Source organism: Trachinotus anak, unplaced genomic scaffold (assembly GCF_046630095.1).
Source record: "Trachinotus anak isolate AG129_WGS33_773 ecotype Australia unplaced genomic scaffold, CSIRO_AGI_Tana_v1 ptg000030c, whole genome shotgun sequence".
Classification (NCBI taxonomy): domain Eukaryota; kingdom Metazoa; phylum Chordata; class Actinopteri; order Carangiformes; family Carangidae; genus Trachinotus; species Trachinotus anak.
The window spans coordinates 314,623-327,402 of NW_027273881.1; the positions used below are offsets into that span (position 1 = coordinate 314,623).

At 43.5% G+C, this 12,780-nt stretch overlaps 3 protein-coding genes across 6 annotated transcripts in view; 2 read left to right on the forward strand and 1 right to left on the reverse strand.

The window, feature by feature from the left end:
• LOC139612054 (protein NLRC3-like) overlaps positions 1–10,861 on the forward strand; it is a 77,110-nt gene extending 66,249 nt beyond the window's left edge. The window contains exons 5-9 of the mRNA XM_071467200.1: positions 4,127–4,249; positions 4,347–4,582; positions 4,813–6,673; positions 7,843–8,019; positions 8,107–10,861. Of these exons, the coding sequence (XP_071323301.1) occupies positions 4,127–4,249; positions 4,347–4,582; positions 4,813–6,673; positions 7,843–8,019; positions 8,107–8,119 (2,410 nt within the window). The 3' untranslated portion in view covers positions 8,120–10,861. The remainder of the gene's footprint in view (positions 1–4,126; positions 4,250–4,346; positions 4,583–4,812; positions 6,674–7,842; positions 8,020–8,106) is intronic.
• LOC139612045 (NACHT, LRR and PYD domains-containing protein 12-like) overlaps positions 1–12,780 on the forward strand; it is a 606,901-nt gene that overhangs the window by 306,654 nt on the left and 287,467 nt on the right. For all 4 annotated transcript variants that reach the window (XM_071467168.1, XM_071467170.1, XM_071467169.1 and 1 more), the window contains 3 exons: positions 10,869–11,045; positions 11,679–11,855; positions 12,577–12,753. In XM_071467168.1, coding sequence (XP_071323269.1) covers positions 10,869–11,045; positions 11,679–11,855; positions 12,577–12,753 — 531 coding nt within the window. The remainder of the gene's footprint in view (positions 1–10,868; positions 11,046–11,678; positions 11,856–12,576; positions 12,754–12,780) is intronic.
• LOC139612046 (NACHT, LRR and PYD domains-containing protein 12-like) overlaps positions 1–12,780 on the reverse strand; it is a 286,486-nt gene that overhangs the window by 243,968 nt on the left and 29,738 nt on the right. The gene's annotated exons all lie outside the window — the stretch shown is intronic.

Below are 12,780 nucleotides of genomic sequence, written 5' to 3' on the forward strand. Positions count from 1 at the left end.
CTCTGTAACAGTGTTTAGTGTGTTGAGCTCCTGCAGTGATGTCACTTCCTGTAACAGCTGCCGTAGTTTTTTTATGATATAAACTTTATTCATAAACAAATCAAGATACAAACAAACAAGGCAGTTTAGCTTCTTCACAGGAAAAACTGAGGTTGAGCAGAAGCACATTAAATAAATAAAGTCAAACTTTAAGAGAAAAAAAACAGATGTACATGAAAAGATTAAGAAGATTATTCATTGAAATAAATCAAGAGAATAAACTAACTTCAGGGCTTTCTTATCATCCTTTATCAGCTTCAGAGACTTGCACAGTGATTTCAATTCATTCAGCCAATGATTCATACATGGTTTGGTTTTAAAGTACCTGCATTTGTAAATGATCCTCTTGGACTGTGTCCAGCTCCACATGTCGCTCCAGAAAGACTGATCCACAGTGGAAGAATAAATGTTCCAAGCTTTCAGGCTCATTTTCACAGAACACTCAGTTCTTCACATCAAGATTAAACCTCAGTCTTCAGAACTTGTTTGTTGGGTAAATCTCATTTAAGATTTTAAAGTTCACCTCTTTCACTTCAGGAGGGAGAGGAAGTGAAATATATCTTCTCCTCATCACCTTCACCTCCTCAACCTCAAACCCCCTCAGTATAGACTTTCTTTTAACTGGGCTGTGGTAGCGTTCCTATAACAGACTGTTTCTAATAACTTTGTACATTTACTGTCTCAAAAGTCAGTTCCTGCTCTGCAGAGCTGTGTCAGCCCAGGAGAGATCTTTAACCACTGATCTCAAAGAGACTGGTACAGCTTTAATCAATCTGTTAAAGGTTTGAACAAAACATTTGAGCCGGAATTTCTCACAGAACATCTCGTGCTGTAACACATTTCCACTGTCATCCAGAAAATGAGCTGCAGCCCAGATTCCTTCAGATTTCCACTCATCTAAATACACTGATTTTTCACAGTGTAGAACATGTGTGTTGTTCCACACAGGTGTGTTATGTGGTGTCATATTATGTCTATATATTAATTTCCAGTAGAGGAGGGCTTGCTGATGGAAAGTGGAGAGTTTGACTGGTAATGAGCTAAATTCAAAGTCACAGCGTAGTAGAAAGTGTGTTCCTCCCATGTTCTGGAAAATCACATCAGGGACAATGAACCAAAAAGATGAAAGACTGTAACCACTTCAGTTTCAAGACACCACTCAGAATATCAAAATCCATCACATGTGCTCCTCCTCTTCATAGTTTTTAATTATATCAGTTCTCCTTATATACTGACATTTATTTCTCCATTTGGACTTAAATGAACTTTATTTATAGTTTGGATCATTGTCGGTGATATGGGGAAGGAGAGAGCTGGTAAATCAGTCTGGACAAACTCTCCATCTTTGTGAACAAAATCCTCCCAGACATGCTGACATCTCTCTGCAGCCATCTGTGAAGAACTGTCTGACACTTTTCCATATTGTTACAGATATTCCTCTTTCCACTCACAATTCTGTCTCTACAAACAACAGTTCCTAAAGATTTCCCCTCCTTCTGAACCTGTATATTACATGCTGACTGCAGGGGGCGCTCCTGCACTGTCATTATTTCACATTTATTGATGTTGAACCATGGACCTGATGCTTTGGAGAACTGATTGACTGCAAAGCTAAAGGTTCTGATTTTCATTTTATAAGAACAATGTTGGGTCATCCACCAGCTGACTTCTTATTATTTGTTTATCCATCACATTTAACCTTCAATGTCACTGCTTTAATCAGAATAGATCACATCTCTGCCACCATTACAAACAGAGGTGGCCAAGTGCCATGTCCTAGAGAAACACAGCTGTAGACTCCATTGTACAGCAGCCCTGTAATCTTAATAAATGTCTCTCCAAGACCAAAGAACCTCAAAGTTTCCAGTATAAACTGATGTTCCACAGAATCAAATGCTTTGTAAAAATCTCGAAATAAAATAAACCCACTCTCTTGGATTATTTCACAACCATCAAGAAGGTCTAATACAGGCCTTGTGTTATTATGAACTGACCTTCCTTTCAAAAATCCTGACTGTGTTTCACTAATTATGGACCAAATACCTGTCTTCAGTCTCGCAGCAACAGCCCCTGAGAGTATTTTATAGTCAGTGTTCAACAAAGTGATTGGTCTGAAATGATCAAAACTTCTTTTGTCTTTACCTGATTTAGGAATCAGGCTGATTGTTTCATGCTTGACATCAGTTCATTCTTCTCTACCCACTCTTTAAATAATACATTTCTTAGATCTTTTCCAAAAGAGCTGATAAAACTTAGCTGTGAGCCATCTGTCCCTGGAGATTTGTAGGAAGCCATCTTCAGGATCGCTGAGTCCAAATCCTCAGTTTTTAACTCTGTCTCACACAAATCCCTGAAGGATCCTCAATACGTGGGATACCATCCTGGATTTTATCAGAGAAGGCGACAGCTTCACCTAAAGAGTAAAGTGAGGAGCACAGATCGGAGGAAAACGTCAACACTTCTTTCTCTAAACTCTCTGGTTCTTTGCATTGGACTCCATTTATCAGTAGACTTGTATTTGAGTTTCTCTGTTGTCTACTTTTCTCTAAGTGACTAAAACATGAGGAGTTTTTCTCACCTGCCTCCAGACATTTGGCTCATGATCTTATAAAGACACAAGACACAGACACTTTCAAGACACAGATCATCTCACTTGGTTTGTAACTCCATCAGTTTGTTTTTCTCCTGAAGGTTTAGATCTGTTTCCTTCAACACTGAGATATTTCTTGGAGAAAATTACTTTCATACTTTTTCCTCTTTAGTTCCTTACAAACATTTATATTAAATTATCCACCACATCCTCCATCTTTGACTCTGTCTCTGGGACGAGTCTCTTGAGGATTTGGATGATTTGTGCTCTGACATTTTCATCTCTTTTCTCTTCCAACCCTTTGATCTGCAGACTCCACCTCATTCTGTGTCTTTCTGTATCTTACTCAGCAGAGTAACGTCACTTGTGCTCCATGACTCACCTGCCGTTTTTTCTTTCCCCTTCAGACAAAGATTCTTGTTTTTGCGGTTCCAGTCTTAGCGTGGTGGGTTTAATTATCTTTTGTTTCCTCATTTCAGCACATTGGATTGGACAGTTAGTAATGAAGGATAAAGTTTTTGGACTATCTTGAGGAGCTGTGAAAAAAGCACCTGCTCAACCCGCCATCTTACCGCCCACCCTGACACCAGCTGCCTGACATATCAGTGTATTAACAGTGACTGCTGAGGAGCTGGTTTCTTGTGAAATGATCCCAACAAAGAAGAGTTTGACTTTTTTCTTGTGCATATTTTTGCTGCAGCTGATGAACATGACAGAGATGTAAAGATGTCAGTAATTAAAGGGCCGTGGTGGAGCAGAGAAGCAGCCACAGAAGAAGAGAGCAGTGTGTTGGTGAACCTGGATGAGCTGGGATCTAACAGAGTTGACCACACTTTGCAGGATCATTTTACAGCCTGAATGATGAGCTTCACATGTCAGAGCTTCACTCTCCACAGTTAGTTTGATCCAAACTACAGTGAGCAGCTGTTGGAGGAAATGACTGAGCCTCTTTAACATCAAACTAGATATTTGTCAGCTGTTTATACAGATTTCAGGCTCTATGTAATATGGGTCGCTGATTGTAAAGTGGTTCATTCTGAAATAACAACATTTCACCATATTTAGTCAACTTTAATGTTAAATTTAAATGTTAAATCTAAATTTGAATGCTAAATCTAAAAATTAGTGAAACACTAAATTTAGCTAATATGCTAATTCAGAGGAAGTACCAAAATTAAAGCTCAATCCGGCGTTATCCACGGTAAATCCAGACTCAAAGCTCTTACAACTTCGTTGTCTGTAGTGTAGGGAAGCAAATCTGTCTCAGCAGATTTTGAATCTTGAAATCTGTGAATTTCTGCCACTGGTTTAGTTTTTCATTGAAATTATGTATATGAATTTTTAAAAGTGAATTCAAATTTACAAGAACTAATTTCACCGTTGTTTTTCAATGTTCATGAATTCAGAATAAAAACTTCAATCTTCACAAAGACTCTGTCATCAGAGAATTGATCAGTGATCGATGTGATATGAATAAACACATGTTTGTGTTTGCAGAGGTCAGAACCACAGACTAAGAGCAGAGTCTCCAGGATCCAGCTGTCTGTCTATGAAGAGTGACCAGTCCAAAGAGTTGAATCCTCCAGACTTCAGTCCTGAACCAGGACCCTCAGACTCACAGTAAGAAACAGTTTCTACTGTAAACTGAGCTGAAGATGATTCAGTTATTGGACATATTTGACTGTGACATGTTAGTGATGAAGACATGTCTTCACAGAGAGAGGAAGAGGAGTGGTGTCTCTGTGGAGGAGCAGCTGTCCTGCTGTGCTCTGTGTCAGGACGTCCTGAAGGATCCAGTCTCTACCAGCTGTGGACACTGGTTCTGCAGACAGTGCTTCACCTCATACTGGGACCAGTCTGGGTCTTCAGAAGACCCCTCCTGTCCCCAGTGTGGACAAAGACCCAGAACCAGACCTGGACTGCAGACAGCCAGTCAGAGCAGCACTGTACAAAGTGAGATTGAACATGTGTCTGCTGATGTCTTCATTTCTGAAACCAGGACCTGTTGTTTTCTCCAGTGTCAGTTGTTCTATCACACAGCACTGACATTTCAGATGATTCTAAAAAACACAACATTAAAAAGCTTTTCTTTGCTGCTCTTTAGTTTTTCTGTAGCTGATGAAAATAATCAGCAGATTCTCAGATTCTCTGTCTTCAGTCTGACATTGTCTCTTCTCTTGCAGCAGATAGTGGTCTGCAGGAGGTTTTAGATCAACATAAGATCAGTCTGAGGAGCAGATGTGAACGTGTGACTGAAGGAAGTGATGGAACAGGAAGTGGAACCCTCCTCAACAGGATCTACACTGAGCTCTACATCACAGAGGGACAGAGTGAAGAGGTTAATACCCAACATGAGGTGAGGCAGCTGGAGACAGCTTCCAAGATGAAGACTCTCCATGATGCTCCAATCAAGTGCCACGACATCTTTAAAGCCTTACCTGACCAACAGAGACCCATCAGAGTGGTTCTGACCAATGGCGTCGCTGGCATTGGAAAAACCTTCTCAGTGCAGAAGTTCAGTCTGGACTGGGCAGAGGGCTTGGAGAACCAAGATGTCAGTCTGCTGGTTCTGCTTTCGTTCAGGGAGCTGAACCTGATCAGAGAGCAGCAGTACAGTCTTCTCAGGCTGCTCCATGTTTTCCATCCAACATTACAGAAGGTCACAGCAGAGCAGCTGGCTGTCTGTAAAGTTCTGTTCATCTTGGACGGCCTGGATGAAAGCAGACTTTCACTGGATTTCACCAACAGGGAGGTTGTGTCTGATGTTACACAGACGTCATCAGTCAACCTGCTGCTGACAAACCTCATCCAGGGGAACCTGCTTCCCTCGGCTCTGGTCTGGATCACTTCCAGACCTGCAGCAGCCAATCAGATCCCTCCTACATGTGTTGACAGGGTAACAGAGGTACGAGGCTTCACTGACACCCAGAAGGAGGAGTACTTCAGGAGGAGATCCAGTGATGAAGAGCTGTCCAGCAGAACCATCTCACACATCAAGAAGTCCAGGAGCCTCCACATCATGTGTCAAGTCCCAGTCTTCTGCTGGATCACTGCTACAGTTCTGGAGCACATGTTGACTACAGAGCAGAGAGGAGAGCTGCCCCAGACCCTGACTGACCTGTTCTCACACTTCCTGCTGGTTCAGACAAAGAGGAAGAAGCTCAAGTATGATGAGGGACATGAGAAGAGTCCACAGCAGCTGATGGAGGCTGACAGGGAAGTTCTTCTGAAGCTGGGGAGGCTGGCGTTTGAACATCTGGAGAAAGGAAACATCATGTTCTACCAAGAAGACCTGGAGCAGTGTGGTCTGGATGTCACAGAGGCCTCGGTGTACTCAGGACTCTGTACTGAGATCTTCAAAAGAGAGAGTGTGATCTTCCAGAAAACAGTCTACTGCTTTGTTCATCTGAGCATTCAGGAGTTTCTGGCTGCAGTCTACATGTTCCACTGTTACACCAACAGGAACACAGAGGTCCTGGAGAACTTCCTGGGAGAAGACTACAAACACAGAGACTCAACCTCAAAGTCTGTTTTTGAGAAGATTTCTCAATTTTTTTGGAAACATGATAGTCATCATCTACCTCTGGATGACTTCTTGAGGGCAGCCATGGAGAAATCCCTCAGAAGTAAAAATGGTCACCTGGACCTGTTTGTTCGCTTCCTTCATGGCCTCTCTCTGGAGTCCAACCAGAGACTCTTAGGAGGTCTGCTGGGTCAGACAGAGAACAGTCCAGAAACCATCCAGAGAGCCATCAACAACCTGAAGGAGATGAACAGTGATGAAATCTCTCCTGACAGAAGCATCAACATCTTCCACTGTCTGATGGAGATGAAGGACCACTCAGTTCATCAGGAGATCCAAGAGTTCCTGAAGTCAGAGACCAGATCAGAGGAGAAACTCTCTGAGATCCACTGCTCAGCTCTGGCCTACATGCTGCAGATGTCAGAGGAGGTTCTGGATGAGTTGGACCTGGACAAGTACAAGACATCAGAGGAGGGACGACGGAGACTGATCCCAGCTGTGAGGAACTGCAGGAAGGCTCGGTGAGTCCAGGCATGATCAATATAATTATCAATCAGTAGATTAGATCAGTAGTTGAGTCAAATTCAGACACAGTTTTCATTTATTCTCATTATTCTTAGTTTTACTTTGAAACAATCAAAGGTCAGTTGTGTTTTTTTGTGGAGGTGTTGTAAATGCTGTGAGCACCAAAACGTATAAAACTGATAAAACTAATTAAAGCAGCTCCACTGATCTTACACCTCAGTGTGTGTTTCCAGGTGTTTCCAGGTGTTGGGGAGGACACCTGCATACGAGAAAACAGTAGTATTAAACCTTTAGTGTCTCAAGCTGTGCAGTCTGATAAATGTCCTCAGGTGATGTCACCTGAGTCAGTGTGGGCGGAGTCTGAAGACAACACCAGACCTCTGTAGCCCCCCCTCATCTCTGCTGCATACCACACCTTAATCTCACAGCTGAGGGTTGGTGGTTGAGGTGCATTGTGGGTAATGTAGGCAGCATGTTTTTGTGAGGAAGAAGAATGTGTGAATGAAAAAAGAAGATGTCTCTGGTTCAGCTTTGTTGAAACTGTCCATTGTGACAGTGTTACAGGAGAGCAGTGATGAATCTGTGGAGGTCTGTATTCAGGACTCATGAGGTTTCTATGACAACAGTCATCAGTGTTTGACAGTGGACAGTGAATGCAGTGAAGCTCTAATGAGCAGGTTCTAGCAGGTGTTTAGTAAAGTTGAATCATTGTCCAGAAATGACTGAAGTCATGATGAGCATGGAGGATGTTAGGGGAGCCACAGGTGTGAATCTATCAGAGCAGAATGGGAGGATTCAGTCTTCTTCTACACACCAGAGCTCAGTGTCATGTTTCTGTGAGGACCTTCTGTGAAAACCAGGCAGCAAAAAATGTTCCCACCGGACATTAAGACATGTGTGGGCTCAGTATCTGAAGATTAGACCTCAGTGTTTCCCACACACTGATTCATCTGTGACAGGCCGCCACAACATCAAAAATGAAGCCACATGTTGATATTCTTTTATTTTACAATTTAAATAGATACATAAATGTAACATCATTTTCCCTCCTTCAACTTCACAACAAAGATTCCCATAAAACTCTGCTGGTCTGAGAGAGAGTGATGACAATTATTGTTTCTGTCTGATTTTATTCTAACACATTTTATATTTTCTCTCATCACAGACTTGTTGGTTGTGGACTCTCAGAGACTCACTGTGAAATCGTGTCCTCAGCTCTGAAGTCCAACCCCTCCCATCTGAGACACCTGGACCTGAGTGTAAACTGGGACCTGGAGGATTCAGCAGTGAAGCAGCTGTGTGCTGGACTGGAGAGTCCAAACTGTAAACTGGAGACTCTGAGGTCAGTTCACTGACTGGAGCTGTTGTAGTTTTATATTCAGTTCAAATCTGTGAAGTTCCAGTTTTTCATTGGTTGGTTCATTTTCAGGATTTCTGTGTGATGATTTAAAAAATCAGCCAGTGAAGAGAAAGAAGGAGGATGAGACCAGGAGCAGAGTGGTGATGGGGAGGGTCAGGAGAATCCCCAGGGGCCGTTTGGGGGCCGGGGCCGGACTGATTATTGTGTAGACTAATAATATTGTGTTATATAAAAGTGGTCTACCTCACTGCACCATCCTGCAGCCTGAACTGAGCCTCACAGCCTCTTGTCTCTCCCAGCACGTCAGACGCTACCAAGTCTATATTTGCAGTAGGGGGGTGAATGAGCGGCCCCTCCTCAGGTGGTCCAACCCCGGTGTGCCTTGAACTGTGATTGGTCAGCTGCTGACCAATAAGAGCTGTGAAGTGGGGCTGGTACAGAGTCATCAGAGACGTGTTGGTGTTATCAGGGAACGTGTGTGTTCACTGTTCACATTGGTTTGAAGCAGCAGCAGAAAGAGAAGGAGAAAGGTGGAGCAGAGAAGAATGAAGAAGAACAAATACTGGAGGAGGAAGCAGAGAAATGTTCCACAATCACAGAGAGATTCAACATCCAGTAAAGAGCCGGCAGCTGAAATGCTAAGCAGGGGCGTTGTAGCTAGCTGCTAGCTCAGCTCATATTAAATGTGGCTAGTATAGCTAGCTGCTAGTTGTTGGGCAGCAGCCCTGTGCTTGTGTTAGCTGCTGTTTGTCTTTGTGTGTTATTAACAGCTGGGACTGGTGATCTCCAGGTAAAATGAAGGGTCCCACTCGGCCCCTGGATGAGAGCAGTCACAGTGTTTGTGATTCAGAGCAGCAGAGAATTGACAGAGTTTGATGTTAAAACCAGAAAGTTGATGAGAATCAAACTGCAACAGTCTCACAGATCTTCTGCTGCTGCTGCTGATCTGAACACCAGCAAAGCTGCAGCTCTCTGCAACCAACAAATATTGCAGCTGTTGTTGTGTGTTGATGTCAGCACTGCAGCATCATGGGAAGCCACAGACCTTCAGACTGCAACACAAACCAGATCAAAGCAGGGCCAGTGGCTGAGGCGGGAAAGTGGAGACAAGAGGAAACTCAGCTGGGACATGGAGGCAGGAAGGATTAGATTGATGCTGGGAGCAATTGATGAGCAGCTCCCACCTCCCCAACATCATAGTGAATAAACAGGTGAGGAGCCAACATGTCCTCTATGTTCAGGTGGAGCTTCATGTGGCTCCTTCTATCAGGGGCTAAAACAAGCCTGTCTCCAGGCCCACACACCTGGAGACATCAGCAGGTGCTGAGGTGTCTCCCAGCAGCCACTGAGAGTCAGAGCTCAGAGGTGAACTCACTGGAGGCAGAAGGAGACGAGATGGATTTGATTTGTTGGTGAGGGTGAAGGACTCAGGAAGCAGCTTTGAACAGGCGTGATGCATCTGAAGGCAGGGAGGGACTGGCCAATCAGAGGAGATCCAGGAAAACAGCTCCGAGTTCCTCAGGAGACAGCTGCCACTGATCTGAGAGCAGATGTTGTGTTGTGGTCAGAAACACAGCAGCTTGTGTATGTTGTGGAGCTGACAGTACCATGGGAGGACGCAGGAGAAACGGCCTCTGAGAGGAAACAGCTCAGATACACAGAGCTGGCAGCAGAGGCAGAGGAGCCTGCTCTGAAAGCTGAGCTCCAGGGGAGGTTGGCTGTAGGGGTTTTGTTGGCAGATCAGTCTGGTCCCTGTTACCTGAACTGAGCTGCTCTCACTTCTGTTCTCTTCAAGTCCACGTTGTGCTTCTCTGAACCTGTGCACTGTGAACTCAAAGAGCTCCAGGTGTCCTTCATGTCATATCTAGTTGATTGTGTGTGAACACAACAAAAGCTCAGCCTTGATCTTGAAGAATGGAGCTTCTTCTAATCACATGAATAACACAAGTGGTCATGTGACTGTGGTTCAGGAGCAGTTACCAGAGCAGACTGACACTGACACTCAGAGAAACTGTGTTCATCAACTATCAGACCTAAACCGTGGACGTTGTGCTGAGATGAAGGGTTGTAGGACTGTGAGCACAGGTTTGATCTCTGCTCTGTGACCTTCATTAACCCCGTCCTCACTCACTCTGCTCCTCACTGGGGGGTTGATGTGAAAACCAGATGAATTCTACTTCCTCATTCAGTGAAGATCAGCTGAATAAATCTGTGGTGTTTTCCAGCAGGAGGCTCTGAACGTTACCTGAAGGTGAACTGGTTGTTGCTGCAGGTCACAGAATCTGACGGCTCACAGAATGGGCTGTTACACCGGTGGTAGACTGAGGCCGAGCACTCGTCCTCCTCAAGTTCTCAACAGTGACACAAGTTCTTCTTTAAAGATGTGGACACAGAGAAATGTTTTCCCTCCTCCTGTAAATGTGACATTGTGCAGTTGTTTGGTGACTTTGGAACATTGAAGCTGCTCCACCATGTTTGTTCTGAACAGTGTGACTGAGTTCTCACTGTTTGTTCACGTCCTCAGTGTTTTGTTTCTGTGCTGATGTCTGTAGTGTCAGAGAGGGAACAGACTAAACAGACGTGAATCCTCTGATTCTCCTCCGATCACAGACTGAACTGAGGTCAGCAGCAGCTGATCAACCTGTGTTCACACCAACAGCTGTATGAATGTTGTGCTGACATTTGGATGATGTGTGTAGAAGGCTGACATGATGAAGATCCACAATAACAGAAGGACAAAGTCACTCTACTCATTTTAGACAAAGATCATTGATCAGGACAAATCTGATTGATTATCAATCATTGATTTCCATCTTTGATTCTTTATTCAGATTGATGGACTGCAGGTTGTCAGAGATCAGCTGTTCTTCTCTGGTCTCAGCTCTGAAGTCCAACCCCTCCCATCTGAGAGAACTGGACCTGAGTGAAAACCAGGACCTGAAGTATCCAGGAGTGAAGGGTCTGTGTGGTTTCCTGCAGAGTCCAGACTGTAGACTGGAGACTCTGAGGTCAGTTCACTGTTGTAGATCTTATATCTTGAATCCACAGCTAATGAAGCTTCACACACAAGTTGAATCCATTGACTGTGAATGAATGAATGACATTGTAAATAGTTGTTGTCTCATGTTTCCAGTTGTTCTTCTCTCAGACTGAGAATGATTCTTCAGTTTCAGCTCATTTCACTCACTTGTCATGAATAATGTCTGTTCACTTCAGTTCAACCTTCACAGCTCACACACTCGTATTTCTCTGTCAGAGGACTCATGTTTTCTAAATCCACTGGAGAAAATGTCCAGTGTTAGTTGTTCAAGTCAATTCATTTTTATCACAACAACATACACAAGATCCTCACAACTAATATTTGTCCAAAGAAAGTGAAGAAACAATCTTCTTTTTTTCAGTAGATTTCAGTGAAGTGTCAGGACTAATGTCTGTTTGATCAAACTGTGTGTGTGTGTGTTTTCATCTGTAACACAACACACACAACTGTTGTGTTGACAATGTTGTGTTGTACTGACATGATGATGATCCACAATAACAGAAGGACAAAGTCACTCTACTCATTTTAGACAAAGATCATTGATCAGGACAAATCTGATTGATTATCAATCATTGATCTACATCTTTGATTCTTTATTCAGATTGATCAGCTGCAGTTTGTCAGAGATCAGCTGTTCTTCTCTGGGCTCAGCTCTGAAGTCCAACCCCTCCCATCTGAGAGAACTGGACCTGAGCTGGAACCAGAACCTGCAGGATCCAGGAGTGAAGGGTCTGTGTGGTTTTCTGCAGAGTCCAGACTGTAGACTGGAGACTCTGAGGTCAGACTCCATGTTTTCTTTCTGTGCTGAGATGAATGTGATGTGAAAGTTGTGTTGACACTGAGCTGCAGACATGAGGCTGATATTATACTGATCCATACTGAGGATCTTCATGGTAAAGTCTGTTTTCTTCTTCTCTGCTTTTAGTCCAGTGACTGTTTCTCTTCAACTTTCACCTCATGACTTTTTAAAACACCAACAGAAACACATTGAATCTGTCAGACAATAACTGATCTATAATCAATAGCTGATGGTCCCAACACTTTTATAAGGCTCTGTGATGTTTGTACTGACTCCAATATTCACTGCAAAGTTGCCATAGCAACAGGTTGTTTCATCACTTTAAACCCTGTAGCTTTGACTGTGTTAAATATTTGAGCTCAGTCACCAGGTGTCTGTGTCTCTGCCGTTCCATCAACTAGTGAATTTAATATATATTTCTATACATTTGTTCTCATGTCTCCAAACTTCAGCCTGACATGTTTGTTGTCTTTGAAAACTTGAGGATCTTTAGTAGAATCTGCACAACATGAGTTTGTATAGATGGAGCCACAGGTGGAGCTGGCAGAGTTGAAGAGGTGGAGTCACTACATCTTTATTGAAGCAGCAGCATGTTGTCATGAATATTAATGAGAGCTGTTTTTACTTTGTCTGTTTGACTCTTTGTGGTTTCAAGCAGGAACTTTGTCTCCTAAACTCACATCTTTGATTCTTTATTCAGATTGAGGAACTGCAGTTTGTCAGAGATCAGCTGTTCTTCTCTGGTCTCAGCTCTGAAGTCCAACCCCTCCCATCTGAGAGAACTGGACCTGAGTGAAAACCAGGACCTGCAGGATCCAGGAGTGAAGGGTCTGTGTGGTTTTCTGCAGAGTCCAGACTGTAGACTGGAGACTCTGAGGTCAGTTCACTGTTGTAGATCTTATAT